The following is a 14,619-nucleotide window of genomic DNA, read 5'->3' on the forward strand; positions in this document are numbered from 1 at the left end:
AATAAAATCTAATAAAGAACAATTTATTTCTAGTTTTTGTCGAGTTTTAAACAAAGTGGCGCTTGTTACGTTTTATTAAATGTAAAATAAAGTGTGACTGAAATATTTTTAAATTAAAATGTCAGAAATGTTTTTAAAATTAATCAGCATTGATTGTTTTTTTCCCTTACCAGTCAGGTTTCCGTCACTCCACATCACTAAATATCCATTTTTCTTTTAATATCACCCAGTAAACCTCGCAGCGTCTGCCACTTTAAGGTCATGAAAATGTCGGCCCTCTCCTCACTTCACCTCGGCTCACTGTAAATTGCCTATATGTTTATTTATGGCGCCTCTTCCTGAAACGCGACGTTGCCTGGATTAGCTGTTCTCCCAACAGCTGCTCTGTTTCCAAGGCAACGCATAAAGAAGAATAATTCACACAAAGGCTTTAGACGGGCCTAAAAACACAACCGGCTGCCTACATCTGCTCACTAAACTGCTGCTTCTGACTGTATTTGAAATCGCCTTTGGGCTGATATTAAGATTTGCAATTATGTTCATTTTAAATTAGAGCTCTGATAATGTCATGTATATGTGGGCTGTTTAGTTTAATTTCCCTTGGAGATAGAAACTGGTTTTGTTATTTTTGGATTTACTCAAATGATCATTGCTGCCCCATGAGGAGTCAGCTGCCGACTGTGGTCGTCAGAACAATGACGGTCATCTTTAGTCATTTCCCGAGAGGTGGCTTTGCACAATAATTGTGTTGACAAAGTTCACAATCACATGCTAAATATAGTTACAGACTGTCTGTCCCAGTCAGTGCACCAGCTGAGCCCCGCAGACACGCTTCTACTATAGAAATATATGGCAAAACACAACCTTGGGCAACTATAACAGGCATTAAAGAGGATTTTCTAGTGTGAGTAAATCTGTTTCTGGTCAGGCAGGTTCTTTTTACCCGTCACACACGTTTCCAAACTTGCATCTGAGCAGAATCTCGTCAATTCAGAAAAGATGTTTACACAATTTATTTTGTAAGACACAAGACAAGACAAGTTCTTATGAAAGTAGGTAAATCCCACTGACTTAAAGGAATAGTTCAACGTTTAATTTACACTTAAGAGGTGCTGAAAGGCGCCACTTTTTTTTTTTCTACCGCCATTGTTTCCCTCTGTTTATGCTAAGTGAAGCTAGCTTCATGGTTAATCTGTCCATATGGGAGTCAGGAGTGAAAAAAAAGATCTTAGTTGAGTTTAAAACAAAGAGAAGTCCAAGAATTGTTGAGACTTAGATGAGATTGATGCTAATTTCATGCTTGTGCGCTAAATGTGATGTTACAGCCAGCAGGTGGTTAGCTTAGCTTAGCTTAGCTTAGCATGAAGACAAGAGTCAGCCTGGCTCTGTCTGAAAGCAAAAGAAAACTTCTTGTTTAACAAAAACTGGAGTGTCAAACTGGCGGGCTGACCGTGTTTTTTTTACTTGTGGACAGGGCCAGGCGAGCTGCTTCATATCCAGTCTTGCAGCCTTTACCATTTTTTGTCCATTTTTGTCCAAAAAAAAAAAAAGAGAAAGAAATTTGCCTGGGGCTGCAACTATTAAACTCTCTACATTTTTTTATATTTGGCGTCCATATCTGGCCAAGGGAGACTTAAGCGTTAAGACTAGCCCCTGGCAAAATGAAAAATCTTTAATTGAGGTGAGAGGCGCAGAGCTGTAAAATCTAAGCTTGCATGCAGATGAGAGTGGTATAAGCCTTCGTTTCTATACAGTCTAACTCTCTGCAAACAATAAGTGCATTTCCCAAAATGTTGAACCATTCAAGAAAGAACAAAATACCTCTGTTGTATGTTATTAATCAGCAGAGCTTCACCATGAGCAGGTGGATCCTGGACTCTCTTTCTGTTTGTCAGAAGTTTCAAAGTAATTTGAAAGTTTCAAGGAACAAGGAACAAGGAACAAGCTGTATGTTTTAATAAACTACAGTCTTTTTTCTGCCGCTGACTCCCATATGGACCGATAGATTAAACATGAAGTTATCTTTGAGGTGGAACGAGTTTATAACGAGCTGTGTGTCAGCTTGATAAACTCTGTAAATGAGGAACTTCTTCTGCTACAGACAAAACCTTTTATAACTCATGTGTGTCCAGGTAGAAGAAGAAGAAGAAGAAGAAATTACATTTTCAACTCTGCTTTGAATAATTACTACAACTGATTTTTATCTTCTTTATTTTCTACTACTACTACTCTACTTATTACACAAATGATTTGTAAAGGCCGCCAGCTCTTTGTGACATGAATATTCATCAGATATGTGTGTTGATATGTAAATATTTACGTAACGTCTCTCCCTCAGGTATCGTGGTGCACAGAACTGGAAGATAAAAGAAAATGTTATTAAGAGCTCGTCCGCTTTAGAGATTTTTAAAAGGAACTTGGCGCTGCATTTATTCATGATATTTTATTATTTCTCGACATATGTGTCAGTTTTTGTTCTTCTTTTTACATATTGTCTGATGTATTTCTTTGTTTCCACTGGATCATTTGTGTGTTGAATATCTTATGTTTTTTTCTTCTCTGTGTGTTTCTTGCTGTTTTTTGTTTTTCTTGGTTTGTTTTTATTTTTCCTACATCATGGTCGTGCTAGTTTGGTGAGTATTATTGTTTTTGTTTGTTTGTTTGTTATTTCCTAAAAGAAGGGGAGGTCTGTTATATAAGTCTGTGACTTTATTCTTTAATTATTGTATTTTATGTGTGCAAATAAAAATTAAAATCAAAATGTAAAAAACATGACACACAATGTAACATTTAATTACTATAATTTGAGTATGAGCAGATTCCACTGTGCAGAAATTATTACAAAAACCTTCAAATAAATTCTTTCAACATCTGAAAATAAATCTGTTAGTTTGGAAATAATTCACCGTTTTTCTTCCCAAACAAAATAGATTCATTTGTTTATGAGACTTTTTGTCTAAATTATTCTACTGATTAGAGGATGATGGCAGACTGATAGAGGACATCTTAAAGAAGACAAAATGCAACTGTAGGGAACACATGCACTGTTCTCATCTGCAATACACAATTTAGAAAATACTACACAGGCTGCATCATGTACTAATATAGACGTAAAATGCTCCTATTTGTATTTAATGTATGAAACCAGTACAGATGCATTTTTTTTTCTTGAAATGCCAACAGAATTTTGGAGAGAAGCACCAGAGGAAGTGAATAAGGTCACCTCGATTTTGGAGTCATTAAGGCTCATAAAGGGTCAGTGTGCAGGACTTTAGTTGCATCTCGCATCTCCGTTCAAAGAAGAAGAAGAAAACCTGCGTCATTTCAAGGATGGTTTCCGAGCACAAACCAGAGGAGAGGAAAAAACACTGAGCTGTTTTTCCAGAGACCAACAGTCCTCTACCCGCAGGTCAACCACAGACAGAAACTTTAAACCTCCAACGGGGACAAAAAGTTTCACATTTAACATTTAAATAGGACAAAACAATTCCATGTCGTGCGAACCGTCTCCAAAAACCAACTGACCCATTATTTTGTAGCTTTGTTTGCTTATTTACAGCCTACAGTGCCTTTTTAAACAGGTTATTCATTTTTTATTAAAGATTTAACTATACTTTTGATGAATAAATGTGCACGAAAATGCACATAAAATTTCAACACATCCTACTTGACAAACTAACGGGCCACTGTTGTGAAGCGTGGTGTCGTTACGGCAACGCAGCCCCTCTCATGAAGCAAGACCAAACTGAGCGGTATGTGTCCATCATTAATGGACACGCACAGGTTGTACAATCTGCAGGTGTCCTCACTTTTGAGACATTAGTCAAGACGTGGCACCCTGAAGAAAAACACCACAGTTTCATTCCTGTGTAACTTATAACTGTGAAGTGACTAATTACAAATACTCAGATTACTGTAATTGGGTACTTTTTGGGGGAACAACTCTGCACTTTTAGTTACACTTAAGTATGCATTACACTTTGAATTGTACTTTTAAATCATAGTTGAGTTCAATTTGAATTATTATCCAAACCTTCATCTGGCATTCTTGTAGCCAATCAGGTGATCTGATCACAAACAGGACATACAGTATACTGACAAAAGCTAAACACTGCAGCTGCACAAGTTAATGATTAATCATTAATCAATTAATTGCCATTTAAGAACTTCAAAATGCATTAATCAGTAATTTAATCAATAGACCAGAAATGGCAGTAATTGCACCTCCTTTAAAATTGTTTTGTCTGAAGGAGCCATTTGTTGAATGAGGAAACTTTAATTTTAAAAATAACATAAAAAACTGAAAAAGTGAAACGTTTTGGGGTTTTTTTTCTTTGTCTTAAAAAAATATTGGTAATGAAGTGATTGTTAGCATTTTCATCTGTTCAGGGAAATGCACAAAATTTGATTTGGGAATAATTTAGACAAGTAGAAGATTCAGACATTGAATGCTGCTATTGATAATTAGTACCAGCACTTTTATTTGTAATTTAGTACTATTTTAGTAATGTAACAGTACTTTTACTTGAGTACAGACCAGTGGTTTTATGTTTAGTTGGCTGACTATCATCATCATATCTGCTGTGGAATCTGTCACAGGGTGGAGCGTCTTTTTCAGAACCTAAAATGTGGAGCAGAAACTAAAACACAACAACAAGACGGGACTCAAATTCAACAAATTTAGGTTCCTGCGCTGGAAAATGAAGCTTTGCATCAGCGGAACATGGGAGAGGTTGATAATAATTCTGGATGGTACTGAAAGCTGCGGGGCGGAGCGCAGAGGACATTTCCTTTCCAGATCGTCTCTGGAAACAAACCAGTGTTGCAGAATCTCCCAAATAACGGAAGTGAATGGTGACCAGTTTTCAAACGTAAAAAAACAAGAATAAATAAATAAAATAAATAATAAAATAATAAAAACATATAATGCCTCCATACGGCTAATCTGGTGTAATCTAAGTCTCCTAAAGCCTCAACATGCAAAGTTGACTTAAAAAAAATGTTATTTACACCATGTTTTTATCCTGAATCTTCACTGTAGATCTTTAGCTTGGAGGCACGTTCACGTGCACACTGTCTGAACTGTGTATTTGTGGGGGGGGGGGGGGTGACGGTGTGTAAACAACATGTTGGGGCTTTAGGAGACTTGGATTACACCAGACGAGCAGTATGGAGGCATTTTGTGTTTTTTTTTCCTTTTTTTTTTTTTTTACTATTTCAAAACTTTGGAAGATTCTGCAACACAGTTTTCCTGCAAAACTCCAACAGAGTTCAGCATGAGGGTGAGTAGACAATGACTGAATTTTCATTTTTGGGTGAACTGTGCCTTTAAATAAATACATATTGATAAGATGGGCAGAATAATATATTTAAAGCCACCATGGGGTAACTTTTGTTGAATTTGGAAGCGCCAGTGGACAAAAGCGGTACTGTTTCCACCATAACAACCAATTATTAACCAGTTAAAAACTTCTTGTAGTAGTTTTAAAAAAGCTTTCTTTTGTGACACAGATTCTAGAAGAGAAAAAAAAAATGCATATTTTACATGTTTTGTGAGCGTGTATTTCTATTTTCTTTTTCCCCCTTATTTTATTATTATTTTTTCCATGGGAGGGATGAGGGGATGGGAAGGGTGTCACTGTTTTCAGATACAGTTTGTATACTGCTCTTGTTTTAATTTTCAATTTTTCTGATCGAAAATCACTATAAAGTGTTCAACAAATAATCTAGAAATTATGCATAGTATTTAACAAAAGATTTTATGAATTGCAGATCTTAGCATTTCCAACTGTGTAGAAGCATAGTTAACAGGTACAAAACTGAAGCATATTTAGATAAATCAAAGTAAAAGTTGCCAGACATTTAACAACAATCCCCTGTTGGAAGTACAGGGGTAGTACTGTTGGTGAGTGTATTTAGGCCTGAAGTATCATCTAATGTACCTCATTTCAGCTTTTGTGAATTCAGGTATACACTTTGCCATCTTACCAGTAGGTGGTGCTGTGTCACAACCATTGTTCCCAGTGGTTCAGGCTGTGGTTTGTAGCACAGCAGACATTTTACATGTCACAGCAGGAAATTCACAGGTGCATTAATGATTGCTGCATTCCACTTCCAGGAGGTCCTGCTGTTCAGACGCTGATTCACACTGACACATTTAACAGTAACGATGACTCAGTCCCATTAAGTCCACCTGTGTTTTTTCTGCTGACAAGTCAAAATGTCTGCTCTGCAACCAGTCCTCGCACAATTCCACACAGCAGGGTTGAAAGAATAAGTGCAGGCATATTTTCACACCAGTTACTTTAAGAGTGCATCCATCTTTAAACCAGCAGTTTAATCTAGAGTTCAAGTTAACAGCTGATAAACATACGTTAGAGAATAGTAACACTCCATAACAGACAAAGCAATTTTACTTACAGCAATTTGTTTATTAAGACATTCATACAATTCTGGGGAGGAGGAAATCTGAAAAGTAGTCAAGGGGGGTAAATAGCAATATACTCTGGTAAGGGTAAAACCACATGTCAGCAAAATATGGCCAACCAGTGAGGAATTCTGATAGAGCAAGTGGGATTAAAAAAATATGGTACATTTAAATTAAAACATTCACAAAAGATAACAAAAAGCAAGTGAATCTACAGTATAACATGACAAGTGCCTCTAGTAAAGCAGGCCCACAATACATCGTACATATGTTAGCATAACATAATTTGCAGACTTTATACAGCACTTATACCTTTTAGTCCACAAGTAAGTTACTAAATGGTGGAGGACATCGAATACACACATCTTAATTGAACATGGAAAGAAATACCTGATAAGGACCTTTATGTTTACAGACCCCATGGCTTTGTAGCTCCAACCAGCCGGCTGTCAAGGTTAGAATCTACAACTGTCCGAGAGGGACCACCATAGAAGTCACCTCGCTTTTAACACATACCAAAATTCTGATCCAAGGTTTAGCATTGAGAAGTTTTTTTTCCCCCTCGAATAATATAAGCACAATGCAAGTGGACGATTGCTATCACTGCGTTTAAAAAAAAAAGAAATATCTCAGGGCTCAGATCAGGTCGGCCACATTCATAGGCATCTCCTCCACGGTTGTATTGTAAAACGTCTCGATGTCCCGAAGAATCCTCTTGTCGTCCTCAGTGACGAAGTTGATAGCAACTCCTTTTCTGCCAAAACGGCCACCACGGCCAATTCTGCAGAGAGTGAAGATAAAAACGCGTCAAGACTCGCACAGCAGACTTAAAGGAACACATACAGGTGCAATCTGATGCAACTTACCTATGAATGTAGTTCTCTCGGTTTGTAGGAAGGTCATAGTTAATGACCAGGGAAACCTGCTGGACGTCGATCCCACGAGCCTGACAAAAGAAAAGCACTTAAATTATAATCTAGGCTATGAGACAGACTGCCAAAACATTGTGCACACATTAATGTCGCCCGTATATAAGTAACAGATTCCTACAGTAGAAGAACCCATTGTGGAGAACGAGCCCTAATCTCCCAAAAAGTTTTGACTGCTTGGTCATTTTAGGACTGTTGCAGGATTAAGAACATTTTGGGTTTTATCTTCACAACAGATCATTTGACATTTTATATCCACAGTTCCCATCATCACCCCATACTAACCAGAAGATCAGTAGTGATCAACACTCTGCTTGAGCCAGACCTGAACTCCCTCATAATTACATCACGCTCCTTCTGGTCCATATCACCATGCTGTGAAACACAGGATTTTATTTTAGTTAGGAAACTGCAGCGTTAATGTGGATGAGCCTCGACGAGACTTCATCCAACAAAACTGTTGTTGAGCCAAGCAGGCAGGGAACATATCGTACCAGAGCAGAGACGGTGAAGTCTCTAGCGTGCATCTTCTCAGTCAGCCAGTCCACTTTTCTCCTGGTGTTGAGGAAGATGACTGCCTGGGTGATGGTTAGTGTCTCGTACAGATCACACAGGGTGTCCAGCTTCCACTCCTGAAGACATCCAGGAAACAAGTTTAATGCATTGTAAACTGAACAAAATTAACCACAGAGGTCAAATTACAAGCCTGCAGCAAGATCACTTAACATCTATTAAATTATATTTAAAAAAAAAAAAAACAGCAGAGATGTAACACAAGATCTTGAGACAAAGGACACTGGACATTAAGAAAGAGGTCCCTCCAAGCCTCATTTCCGATACTGTGCCTTTTATCTCCTTCCCTGGTGTACCCATGCTTACACGGCCACATGAGCTAAACCTGAGGCTTGGCTCCTGCAGTTTTAGCAGGGTGCTTTAGAGAGAAGGAACACCTGACATGCATAGCAGTGAAAGCAGCTTTGTGAAACAGTAAAACTTCAATGTTCTGCAGGGTAACAGACAAGTGAACCCACCTCTCGCTCCACATTTATGTAGAATTGCTTGATACCCTCTAGGGTAAGCTCTTCTTTCTTCACCAGGATGCGAATGGGGTCTCGCATGAACTTCTTGGTCACCTCCAACACCTCTGCTGGCATGGTGGCGGAGAGCAGGACCACCTTAAGAAGACACATAACTTGTCACCATAAGATCCAAGAGACTAAGTTGCCAAGTAAAAACTTGAGACACTTAAATGCAGACATAAGTGTGGCACTGCACCTCGAGACAGAGGCCAATGAACATTAAGAAAGAGGTTCGACAACATCTCATTTTCAGTGCAGTGCCCAATAATCTCCTTCCACGCAATACTCTGCTATCCTCATTGCATGAAACAGAAAGAATCTGAATCACACAATTCTAACAGACTTCTGTTAATGTAGAAGGATGCCATGGTAAACCTATGAACTGTCAGCACTGTACCTGTATTCAAAAAGACACTTACTTGAATGTTTGTGCTCAGTTTCTGGAAGATCTCATAGATCTGATCTTTGAACCCTCGACTCAACATCTCATCAGCTTCATCCAGAACAAACATCTTGATAAATTTGGAGTCTGTGAAGAAATGTAGTGTTAGAAAAGCATTCTCCTGCAGTTGCAGTCATTTCAAAAACAAAAGCTTTACTTGTGTTGACCACGAAGTGTGATACTTACTTAAATGTCCCCTGTTAATCATGTCGAACACACGTCCTGGTGTGCCCACCACTATGAGAGGGGACTCAGCCTGGAGCCTATTTATTTCGGTACGCATATCGGTCCCTCCAATGCAGGCATAGCAAGATGCCCCCATGTAGTCACCCAGAGCCAGAATGACCTTCTGGATCTAATGAGGGGTGACAGGAACAAAAAAAAAAAAAAAGAAAAGAAAAAAAAAAGGGAAAAACAACTAGTTCAGGACAATGTGTTACAGATACCATTATATTTCAACAAGAGTGTAAAACTGTTCAAAGTGATCAGTGAATAAAAGGAACTCTCCATTGCAAGAGTCAGTCCCGAAAGATGGTATGCCATCATATCACTCAGTTTTCCACAGCAACAAAGATTTAAAGCACAATCAAGCCAATGAAGCCAGATCACCTTTTAGACCAATGCAGCCACAGACAGACTACACCAACCTTAAGAGGATAGTTTGTATTTCACAATTTCAGAATTTTGAGAGGACATTAAAAAAAAAGATACCTTAGAACTCGAATCAGTGTCCTCAATGTGCTGCTTAGGTCTGAGACACTGAGGTTATTGTGACCTCAGGAAACAGCATACCTGCTGAGCCAGCTCTCTGGTGGGAGCCAACACCAGAGCCTGAGTCTCCTTCGTCTCAATGTCCAGCTGCTGCAAGATAGAGATGGCAAATGTGGCCGTCTTGCCAGTGCCTGACTGGGCCTGAGCAATGACATCATAGCCTGATGGCAAGGGGACAAATATTTGCAATAAGATAGGATTACTTCCAACTCAAATCACTGAACTGAATCAAACTGGTCTCAGAAATTGGACAAGATGCTGTCAAGTTTGATTACCTCACAGTAGTTAAACCAAGACATTTATATGAGTGATCAGTGGAAACAAAGTTATCCCCATGAATGGGTAAGTCCCGAAAGATGGTAAGGCATCACTTCACTCAGAACAAATACAAGCCACTTATTAGTAAATTATGGTTTCCGTACCTTTGATGCAAGGAATGATTGCCCTTTGCTGAATGGCAGATGGCTTTTCAAAACCATATGCATATATTCCCCTGAGAAGAGTCTCCTTCAGGTTCATATCATCAAAGTTGTCCGTAATCTCGCTCCAGTTGCTCTGTATTAAAGAAGAACAGTTGCTTGTGAATTTAAGTACAATAGTCAACAAATATATATTCAGCTGCACATGTAGATACTACAGACAGTTGTTCCTTCAAATTTCACTACCTTTCTCCTTTAATCTGTCATTTTTTGACTTCTTTACTGAAACACTTATCTCCTATAACAGAAAGACTCGGTGGCATTAGAAATTAAAGCTTGGGGATCATTTAGATTGAAGAGAGGCAGGCCTCGAGACGAGCAACAATGTACACATGGCATTTTTCAACATGCAGTCAGGTCAGCTGGACACACCAACCCTAGGGGGAGAGGGGGTGAGTGGGAACAAGAGCAATGCTGACCCAGCTTGGACACTGAGGTGTTCCTGGCTACTGTTTGAAAATAAAACTGATGAAATGGGACTCAGGTTGGCCGGATCAAGGTATTGCACCCAACGGGTGGACCAGTTTCTAGCTGACAGGACACAACATGACAGCAGGACGAGGAGAAGTGGGCTATTTGAGTGATACTTTGTGCACAAAGACAGCCAAAGTTGGACAAGGATTCCCCAGACAGCAAACTTATGTGAAAACGTCAACCATATCATCACCATCTTGTTGCTGCTGTTCACATTCAAAAGCCACACTACAGCTTTCTTTCCTGGGCGTATACAAGGAAGATGCATAAAGTTTATTATTTTCTGGTTGTCATCGCCTACCTGCTTCTGTCTACATGGCTTTTTTCTGTTTCAGCATCCCTTCTGATTTTATCGGTCTTCTGTAATGTAACTTAATTGCTTGTACCACATGTCTGCTTGGCTACATTTTCTTCTGTTGTCTAGTTTCAACTGCTGTGAGCTACTGTCTTCATGTGCCACGTCTCTGTAAAGTGATTTGCTAGTCCTCATGTTTTAACTGCTAAAAAATGTTTGTACTAGGCATTTCTTTGTTCAATGTTCTTTGCATAATGCTGCATTACTCCTTCAGAGTTGTTTGTCTCCTTAAACTGTTTTGTACCAATTACTTGTTAAATTTTCTTTGTATGATGCTGCTTTGCACCTTTAAACTTTTGATCCTGTTCAGCTGTTCATATTTTGCGCTCCTCAGTTCCAGCCTCATGTTCTCTTGTTGTTTTATGTAAGGAACAATGTAATGCCATAATAACGCTGATGCTTCGTGTCAAGGTCCTGCATCTTCTTACAGGATTTACTTCACAATAATAACCTTCTCACAGTACATTATCCCGATTATTACACGTGTACCAAAGGAAATCAATAATTTGACAAAATATGAATGTTAACCTAGTGATGTCACAATATTTTATTACAAAAGTCTGATCAGAACCGTGTCCACATCAATGGTCTGTTCTCCATAACACTGTTATGCATGGTAACAGTCTGTTATACAGAAATAACACCCTAGAATTCTGTCATTGCCCAATCAGAATCAAGTATTTAACAAAGCCATGTAATGAGGCCAATTTAACATCTAGCTGAGGGACAACTGTTGAAATTTTGCCTTTTGGCTAACACTGGCACATTTACAATATACAATATGTGTTCATACATTCTGTTTTTAATCCCATTCTGAATAGAATTGACTCTCTAGACAGCATGTGTGTAGCAGAAGGAACTACATCTCTTATTTCGTTGTGCAAACCTGTGTCACACAATAAGACATGTTGATATCTTGTGAAAGGCTGCCATTTGGCTCTACATACCTCGATGACACCATCAGGCTCCATTCCATCTGGCCCCCCATGGTCTCTATCTTTTGAGCTGTGTAGGAGAAGTGATACAGGTTAAACGTCATTTCAAATCAACTGACATTGCGTCACTATCAAAACAGGAAAAACAAGTTTATGATGGTGAGCCACCTTCCCGACACGTGCCAGCTCCTAGACTGAAAATGCCGCTCCTTTTACGTTCGCTAACGGTTAATACGTTAAAAGCTACGTCAGATGTGTAGTGAGCGGGACTTCGGTGGGCCGGGTTACGCCCAGCGTGTCTTATTACAGGGTCCGGGGCTGAGCTGGCTGCACGTGTCAAATTCCAACTACCTGCCGTTGCAAAAAATGTCCGCTTATGTAACAGTACAGGCCGGCTCACACGCCCACCGTGGTTCATGTCAAATTCACTATCAAAAGCGATACAGTCATTTCTTTATACGTTCGGCATATCTCAAAATGGAGTTCTGCTTCACCCACAGTTAGCCAATATGTCCGACAGTCAGGCCTGTGCTACTAACGCTGAGGAGGCCGAAATGTAGCCTGGCCAGACGGTTCGTCTGATTTAAACAATCGCTGGCCACGACAGCAAAAAGCTGTTTCAACAGCACAACCCAGTCTTGATATATTTTATATCAGACATGAGAAAAACAAAGCACTTTTAATCCAAAAAGCGTTTTAACGGAAATTTGGAACTGCGGTGCGACGGTGTCACGAAGCTAACTGTTAGCAACTACATCGCCCTCACAGCGGTTGGGGACCTAGACAGCTAAATAATTACAAATTTGGTATCATACAGAGCGCAAACCAGCGTGACACATTTACATACAGCTAAACGCCGGGTATGGTTTAGATAACGTGACAAAATGTACGACTTTACCTGTTGTAGTCAGCAGAATCGCAAGACATGATCCGATCACAACGTCAGCATGCGACTGGAAAGATCGCTGATGGCGACGCCAACTGCCTTTATGCAGCCGGACTAATTTCAGTGATGAACTTAACACTCGGTTCGGTTGACAATTCAGTCTCAGTTGATTGACTTAATGTTTGAACCACACTGCATTTTATCCACTATCTCTTAGATGCAAATGTGTGTTTCAATAACCGTTAAAAATGTGAAAATCGTTCCAGACTATGTTTCTCAGCGGAAGGATATTGCAGTAATAAGCGGTGCTTCGGCCGCTACCGTGTCTCTGACAGGTCAAAACTTGTGTGGCAAGGTTGTGCAACATTTTGGGAGAGAGGGTTCGTGTGAGGCCGAAATATAATTAATAAATTAGAGTGAGAAGGAAAATGAGACGAAAGAGAAGATTTGCAGCTATTGACTTAAGAGTATTTTATATCAAGGTTCTTTCAAACTGTTATTATTAAATCTGTAATCATGGCAGCAGCAAACTCGTACGTTTATGTATATATATTTTTTTATTTTATTCACGTTTGCTTTGGCAATGTTTCCCATGCCAATAAAACCCATTTGAACTGAACTGAATTATTCTTAAAAAAAAAAAAAAAAGGACAAGAGACAAGCAGACTGTTACAGCATAACACATGTAAATGAATTACTATACATATGTGTGTATATATATATATATATACGCACACACACACGTATATACATATATGTGTATATATATGTAATATGCACATTATAAGAAAATACATTACATACATTAAAATAATATAAAGTAGTGAATATTATTATGCAAATGTATTTAAATCGAGGTATCAGGGAAAAATATTTCATATATACTCAGGAGACCTGTCATCTGAATTATCATAATAACAAACAATATCTTTAAGATTAAAACAGTGTTAACAGGATCAAATTGATTCTTTGTGTTTCTTTATTAACCTATGCAAAGTGTTTTATGTAAAGGATTTAGCCCACTGTGACCACTTTCTTTACACATTTCCTCTCCCGTCTCTAATTTCTTTGTATGAAATTGTTGGCTCCTGACTCATTCATGATTGATTACTTGAAGGCTGTGCTGCACCCTTGTCTGTTTTAGAACCAGTTTAACAGTGGGTGTGTCTGCAGGCTTTCAGCTCTGCTGGTTTGATCCTTGGGTATGTGCATATATAACACCAACATCTTAATCACTTTTTAAAATTAGCTTGAATCTGCATTTGACCCGTCCCCCTACAGCACAGCTAATGGCCAGTTTTCTGTCTACCTGTTTCCATTAGACTGTAGACCAGGGTTGTCAAACATGCGGTCCACAGGCCAGAAGTGGACAGCCAAAGGGTCCAATCCAGCCTAGTATGATGACTTTGAATAGTGTGAAGATTACAGAGTGGTCATTAATTCCAGTTCTTCAATAAAGTGCACTGTGGTTGTGTTGATAAGAGGAGCAGGTCCCACACTGGAGACGCTATCATAGATCCCACATGCTAACATACAGGCAACAAACCAGGAACTGATCCTGTTTCTGAACCAGTTTAACACCTCTGCTCTTTTTGCCCCTGGATATGTATGTTCTTAAAATCAACATTTGTACTTTGTACACTTTTTAAAAATGAGTTTGTTTCTGTTGTTTCTATAACTAGAATGTCAACTGTCTTTTATTGTCAGTTATCATTTACAGACAGTAGTGAAAAGAAACTACAGACGACACAGGACTACACAGACCTACACAAGACTACATATGCATACATAAACCTACACAGGACTACATAGAGTGTATGTGTGCAACAGTGTTAATTTTGG

The 14,619-nt window shown here is 38.9% G+C and overlaps 1 protein-coding gene and 4 non-coding genes across 5 annotated transcripts; all 5 read right to left on the reverse strand.

The window, feature by feature from the left end:
• Positions 1-6,410: 6,410 nt before the first annotated feature.
• eif4a2 (eukaryotic translation initiation factor 4A2) lies at positions 6,411-12,889 on the reverse strand. Its single transcript, XM_084731806.1, has 11 exons — positions 12,790-12,889; positions 11,904-11,961; positions 10,071-10,203; positions 9,670-9,809; positions 9,064-9,232; positions 8,855-8,964; positions 8,388-8,531; positions 7,851-7,988; positions 7,642-7,731; positions 7,294-7,373; positions 6,411-7,208 (listed from the first exon to the last, which is right to left on the reverse strand). The coding sequence occupies exons 1-11, from the start codon at positions 12,816-12,818 to the stop codon at positions 7,064-7,066; spliced, it is 1,236 nt and encodes a 411-aa protein (XP_084587932.1). The 5' UTR covers positions 12,819-12,889; the 3' UTR covers positions 6,411-7,063.
• On the reverse strand, positions 8,121-8,302 carry LOC146317357 (small nucleolar RNA SNORA81). Its single transcript, XR_014771711.1, has one exon. It is a non-coding gene; the product is annotated as a small nucleolar RNA SNORA81 (small nucleolar RNA).
• LOC146317358 (small nucleolar RNA SNORA81) lies at positions 8,616-8,797 on the reverse strand. The gene has a single exon (XR_014771712.1). It is a non-coding gene; the product is annotated as a small nucleolar RNA SNORA81 (small nucleolar RNA).
• Positions 9,357-9,430, reverse strand: LOC146317359 (small nucleolar RNA SNORD2). The gene has a single exon (XR_014771713.1). It is a non-coding gene; the product is annotated as a small nucleolar RNA SNORD2 (small nucleolar RNA).
• Positions 9,954-10,026, reverse strand: LOC146317360 (small nucleolar RNA SNORD2). The gene has a single exon (XR_014771714.1). It is a non-coding gene; the product is annotated as a small nucleolar RNA SNORD2 (small nucleolar RNA).
• Positions 12,890-14,619: the final 1,730 nt, after the last annotated feature.

The sequence above is a fragment of the Lutjanus erythropterus genome, chromosome 12 (genome assembly GCF_056507025.1).
Source record: "Lutjanus erythropterus isolate fLutEry1 chromosome 12, fLutEry1.hap2, whole genome shotgun sequence".
Taxonomy (NCBI): Eukaryota; Metazoa; Chordata; class Actinopteri; order Lutjaniformes; family Lutjanidae; genus Lutjanus; species Lutjanus erythropterus.